Source organism: Clupea harengus, chromosome 3, assembly GCF_900700415.2.
Source record: "Clupea harengus chromosome 3, Ch_v2.0.2, whole genome shotgun sequence".
Taxonomy (NCBI): Eukaryota; Metazoa; Chordata; class Actinopteri; order Clupeiformes; family Clupeidae; genus Clupea; species Clupea harengus.
The window spans coordinates 29478947-29485535 of record NC_045154.1 but is presented as its reverse complement, the minus strand read 5'-3'; the positions used below and the strand labels follow the sequence as shown (position 1 = coordinate 29485535).

General features: G+C 42.0%; 1 protein-coding gene across 2 annotated transcripts in view; it reads left to right on the top strand.

Annotated features, from left to right (window-relative positions):
• tead1a (TEA domain family member 1a) overlaps positions 1-6288 on the top strand; it is a 25769-nt gene extending 19481 nt beyond the window's left edge. For both annotated transcript variants that reach the window (XM_031565312.2, XM_012839089.3), the window contains 4 exons: positions 768-941; positions 1823-1963; positions 2471-2623; positions 3130-6288. In XM_031565312.2, the coding sequence (XP_031421172.1) occupies positions 768-941; positions 1823-1963; positions 2471-2623; positions 3130-3243 (582 nt within the window). In that variant the 3' untranslated portion in view covers positions 3244-6288. The remainder of the gene's footprint in view (positions 1-767; positions 942-1822; positions 1964-2470; positions 2624-3129) is intronic.
• Positions 6289-6589: the final 301 nt, after the last annotated feature.

Genomic DNA, 6589 nt, shown 5'->3' with positions numbered 1-6589 from the left:
GCAGCCGCATTGATCCAAGTGGCTCTTACTCTCTTACCCCGTCCACCGTGCACACACCCGCGTCCACACAAACCCACCTGAGGGGAGCAGTCCTCTTCCACACCGAAAAAGAACAAAAAAGGGCATTTCACCGTCACCAGACCTGACCGTAAGAGCCTCACACTCAAATACACCGGAGTGTGGAAGCACACGCGCCAGACGTACTTCACCCGAGCGGCCTCCCGACTCTCTAACAGCAGTCGTCTGGACGAGTCTGTCGTGGAGCGGCGCGCACTTTCTCATGTTGACGCGGGCAATCTATCACTTTGTCAGCATTTCTATGTGCTTGTTTACTCGTCCTGATCTCGAATGACAGCCACCATTAATCTTGTAAATACACTTTTCATGTGTCGTGAATAGGTGTAATCATTTGTATTCAGAGAAATCCTCGGCACTGTAAATAAAATCAGTGGGGCTCTAAGCTGGAGGTCACTCGTGACTTTGAAACTACTCCATTCAGATAACGCGCTGCCCGGCAACTGCTGGCTGTAATAACTTTGCTCTGAGTCAACATGTAAATAAAACAGCTGGGGAAATGTAAATATAGGTGAATGATAGGGGAACACTGAAATGTTGCATAAACCACACTGACTTTGCAGCGAATAAAAAAAGGGCGGCTTTGTGCCAGACAGACTTGGGAGTGAGACAGACTTCAAGTGGCCATTTAGCAATGCTGCGCTTCAGCACATTAATGTCTTTGTCTCTCTGTCTGCTCCTTGTGTCCGCAGTACAATAAGCACCTCTTTGTGCACATCAGTCAGACGAATCACTCGCACAGCGACGCCCATCTAGAGGCTGTGGACATCCGTCAGATTTATGACAAGTTCCCGGAGAAGAAGGGGGGACTGAAAGAGCTGTTTGGCAAAGGACCTCAAAACGCTTTCTTCCTGGTGAAGTTCTGGGTGAGTCTCAACCGCGTCCAGCAGTGTGATTGTGTGTGTGTGTGTGTGTGTATGTGTGTGTGTGAGAGATAGAGAGAGAGAGAGAGCATGGACAACCCAACTATGAGCCTGCTGGTGCAACAGGCTGAAGTACACAGGCTTTGTTTGAACACCTGCCTGGTGCAAGGCATTCTGGGTAGATAAAAAAAAAAAGCCCCCAAGTGCAAGCAGATGAACCCATTTCCCTGTCAGCTTAATCGCCACTCTGTTTACCCACTGGCTCCACCCTGTGGAATTTCAGGCTCATTGCACCCTTTCAATGGAAAAGAGAGGCCCGCGTTTTACTGTCTCACTTACGGCTAGCAGGGAGATGACAATTGTGGAAATGTTTATTTGGTCATATTTTTCCCTGTGGCTGAGTTGTCTTTTTGTTTCCAATTGCCACATTTGCATACGAGCACAGAAACAGATGTGTGGTTGTGGAACTCCCTGGTAGAACCGGCGCCGTCATCAGATTTGAGTTAGCCGCGGTCAGCCCTCCAGTCAAATAAATCAAATGCAAAATCATAATAATTTCTAGGCAACGTTTCAGTACCCTCTTATTTCTGATGGCCGTCCAGTATTGCGCTGAAACGATTCTGCCTGGTAGTCTGTTTGGCTGGAACAAACAAGTGTGCATTTAAAATAAGTGTATGCATTTTCCTTTCCAAAATAATAGTATAGTGAAGAAAGATGTCTGTGCTGGGATATGAAAACTGTAAACATTGTGCAAACTGACATAACAATAGACTACACAGCTTGTGCCTTTAAACCGGCGATTCGGCTCATTTTGGAGTGTCGTGAGTGTGAAATTTGATCATCACCTATCACTAATCTGTCATTTTCTTGCCCTTCCCTCCCAGGCTGACTTGAACTGCAATATCCAGGAGGAATCCGGAGCTTTCTACGGCGTCACTAGCCAGTACGAGAGCTCGGAGAACATGACCATCACCTGTTCCACTAAAGTCTGCTCCTTCGGCAAGCAGGTGGTGGAGAAGGTGGAGGTGAGGAAGTGCTGGAGAGGGAAATGTGGGTTAGCTTTCAGAAAACCGTAAATCCATAAAGTGTAGTATGTAGTCGCTGGTTTAGGTGACACACGAGTAGACTAGGCCGTATTTATGCACACAGTGGTGCACTGGTCTCCATATTGTGTATGCCATGAATGACATGTGTACAAGGACAAGGGAACCCTTATGTAATGTCTTTACCAGAGAGCCAAGCTGAATAGCTGAATAGCAGGGGATATCGTGACCCACTCAGTCCAGCGGAGATGAAAAATAATTGATTCTAAAATGTGATCAAAGGAACTGGCTACAGTCTCCTTTGCCGTCTTTAGTGAACACTGACAAGATCAAAGGAATTTTCCGCTTTGTGAGAGGAAGGTTTTATAGCCTTTTCTTTTTGCTCACGGAAACCTTTCGAAATTCAAAACCTTTATCATATCAGCGAAAAAAAATGGTCTTCTCATGTCCAAATACTCACACAAGGCTGTCCCAACTCTTTCCTCGTAGACGGAGTATGCGCGTTTTGAGAATGGACGCTTTGTGTACAAGATCAGCCGGTCACCCATGTGTGAATACATGATCAACTTCATTCACAAGCTCAAACACCTGCCGGAGAAATATATGATGAACAGTGTACTGGAAAACTTCACCATCTTACTGGTTCGTAAATGTGTGTGTGTGTGTGTGTGTGTGTGTGTGAGTGAACATACATAAATCAATGCTAATTTGTATGTGTATCTGTCTGTCTTATTTGGATGACTTAATTTGTGGTGAACCATTTCAAAAATAGATCCCATATTTGTGTGTGTGTGTGCACATGTGTGTGTGTGTGTGTGTGTGTGTGTGTGTGTATGAGAGAGAGAGAGGGAGAGAGAGAGAGTGTATGCATGTGTGTAATCATGCAAGGGGATTCAGGCCCTTGGCACTATAAAGCGCCTTGAGACAATTGTATTGTTTTGGTGCTACATGAATGAAATTGAATTGAATTGAATTGAATTGAATTGAAGTGTGTATGCGTGAGTATGAAAGAGAGAGACTCTGTGTGTGTGTGTGTGTTTGTGTTTTTGGGAGGGTGAGGGTGTGTGTGTGTGTGTGTGAATGTGGAGTGTGTGTCTGCTCCTATTCAGCGACACCGCATTAATCAGCATCTGCTTGCTCCCCCGCAGGTGGTGACGAACAGAGACACCCAGGAGACGTTGCTGTGCATGGCGTGTGTTTTCGAGGTGTCCAACAGCGAGCACGGCGCCCAGCACCACATCTACCGGCTGGTGAAGGAATGAGGGAGGGAGGGAGAGAGGGAGGGATGGAGAGAGAGGGAGAAAGGGAGAGAAGGAGGGATGAAGAGCCATCCTCCTAGCTGTTCCCGCTGCTGGAGTGTGCCCTGACAAGAGACAAAACCCAGGACATGGACTACACACACTCACCACACGGCCAGGGCCAGAGCGCCAGACTCTCACACGGAACGACAGACAGACAGAGAGAGAGATGAAAGGAATGAAAGCGTTGAAGGACTGAGAAGGTTGCATTTCTTCTTCTTTTTCCTCTTTTTAATTTTTTTTTTTGCTAGTGGCTGTGCCTCTAAAGAAAGACCCCCACCACCACCCCCTCCACCACACACACACACAGAAGCTTTTAAAAAATGTTTTTTGTTGTTGTTTGTTTGTTTGTTTTTTTACTTTTTACCCTGGTTACATAAGGGTGGCATCTCCTGTCATTGATTTGACTATTAATATTTCTCAGTGTCTTTTTTAATGTACCTTGTGTAAGAGTGCAGCGGTTCAATGGCGGTACTGTTGTTTTTTTTAATTGTTGTTTTTTTTCTCGTTCTTTCTGTTTTTGGTTGTTATTTTTTTTTTAAATAAGTGTCTCCATGTTTTCTGTGAATAACTAGTCAGTGTCTGTTTGGTTGTAGATGGTTTTACTGCATAGGATAGGATAAATCTCCACTCACTCGTTCTAATCCACACTGCCATTAAGAAGCTTACTTTCAGGGGGGAAACAATCTTGCGTACAATCTTGTCACCAATATTATAAGATTAAAAGATATTTAAATGTCATAAGAAAGACTCGTAACCTAAACCATGTCGACTGAGGACAGACATGTTTGGTGTTACTTTAGACTTAGTGAAGTAACCAAGAAATATATTTGATGTGGATATGTACAGTATATATCGCAAAGGCTCCAAGAAAAGACTTAGACAAGCACACTCGTAACAATCCTTACTCATGCCAATTAAAAAACAAACAAAAAAAACATTAACTAACTATTAAACAATAACACATCAGGAATGATCACATTTCAGCTCGAAGGTTCAGGTTCAGAGGTACTCCATGTACAGACCAGCAGAGTAACATTAGTTCACATTCATTGTAAAAAAAAACTATTTTGAAATGCCTTTTAGCGCTTACTAATTAAGAAGAAAAACAGTCCTGGCTGTTATCTGCAGGTGTTAGCACCCACCCACCCCCATGAATTGTGGCCTACAAATTCCACATTCATAAAGCCTTAATCTAGCTGGTGTGAACTTCTTAAAGCTGTGAACTCTTTCCTAAGACGTCCTCCTGTTGTTATCACACAAGTCAGTGCGGAATGAACAGTACAAAAACTGCCAAAGCAAATGTAGTCTACAGTGCCTTAGTGTTACCACCCAGACCCTGCAGCGACATTCAGCCCACTAAGAACACTGGCCACGCGTACGAGTAGTTTTACTGAGGAATACGTTTTCAACTCGTCTTTTTCCCCAACATGGCGTCCATTTACATAGAATATATGAATATTTGTGGTTATGTACAAAGAGGAGCACAGATTGCAGACTATACAGGTGCATGAACTATTTATAAATGCCATCGAAGCTAGCCTTTTTTCTGTACCAAAAATGACCAAAAAATTATATTTTTTAGATGCCAGTCCTTTGGCATGTCTGAATGTGCGCTGTAGCATGACAAGTGCCTTTGGATTGGACCCTCCAGTTTAGACAAGAAGGTGCTGCAAAGCCGAAAAACCAAAAAAAAAAGAAGAAGAAGAAAAAAAACAACTGCAGTTTAGGGAGAGGATCACCATAATGCCTTCTTATCAGCTATTTCCTTTTTGGTCGTGTTCATTTGGAGCTAGAGATTTGCTTACATTTGAAGTACCCTCCAATGTAGTTCATGCCAAGTGATATATAGCTAGCAGAGAGAACCCTGAATGTCTAGTGCCATGATGTCCAGTAGAAAGTACGCTAAACATGTTGGCAACAGTTGTCATACATCTACCCATATCTGATGGATTCAAATCAATACAGTAGTAGACAATATAAAGGCGATTTTTAGGAAACCTGCGTAACACAATCCACGCTAACACAGTAATACTAACACAGACCAATCCCTAACAACACATTTATCAAGCACAGTGAATGGGTTTATAATATAAATATACATGTTTTTAAGGGGGGAAAGCTCCGTATTCCATCTCCAAATCATCATCCCCATCCTCAGTCTCTCCCTTATGTACAAATCCTCCATGTCCCCAGTGTTACCGATGGATATACCGCATTTTGTGAACCACAAATCCTGGTTTGTGTAATTGTCTATATTGTTACTGGATGTGATGCTGTAGCGTCACTGAGGTCTGTTTCATTCTTTTGTGTGGGGATTTTGTTCTTACTTTCCTCCTAAATTGAAAAGCTCACGAATGTGTGTGTCTTGTTTAAGAGATGAATATTTCTTCATAGTGCGAGACTTTGAATTCAAGGTTACACTCAGACTTCTGCACTGCTGGTACGCTAAACACGGCAATTGCATCTTAAAAAGCGATACCTCAGCAGTACTTGAGGATTCAAATATTCTTTTTAATTATTGTTGTAATTTTTTTCCTTCTAATATGATGAATTCTTCGGGAAATAATATTTTGATAAAAAAAATGGACATTAAAAAGGACTGGACATGTTAGCAGTATCCAGGTTGTGTTCTCGTTTTTCTCTTCGTCTGTGACTAGGTACTGGTACCTTTATGTTACTATTTGTTCTGTGTTGAGATTGAGCTGGAGTCCTCTTTGTTTGGAAAAAGCACTGTAAGAAGTATTGGTTTTGTGCTGAAAAAAAAAATGCAAGGTGCTTTTGTGTAAAGAAGATTATGTATGTCGGATTTCTTTGTACAAATGTTAAATATATTTTTTTTTCCTTTTAGATTATGAGGATGTGGGGGAAAAAACGTGTGTTTTCATTGCACCCAGATGTGTGCCTGCTCTGTAATATTTACGTGCAGATAAAGTGTTAGATATTTTATAGATTTCTAGTACATTTGTCAAAATTATTCAAGGGAAATAAATGATACTCTATAATTTCTCCTTGAACATTATTCAATTGGTACACAAAACAAACATTTTCACTTCAAAAAGTGGAAGAAGACAAGAACGGTGACTAATTTCATGACCTTAATAGGCCTTCTTAAAACTTCGATTAAATAAGCTAAGAACTTCATTCACATGAACGTGTCATTTTACTCAGTAAATGAAATGTGCTACTGTTGAAAGACGCCTTTGTGTTGCAACATGTAATTTCACGTTCTACCACTAGATGGCACTAGATCCAAAACAATCAGACCTACTACTAGGCGTGTTGCTTTAAACTAAATAATATTTGAAAC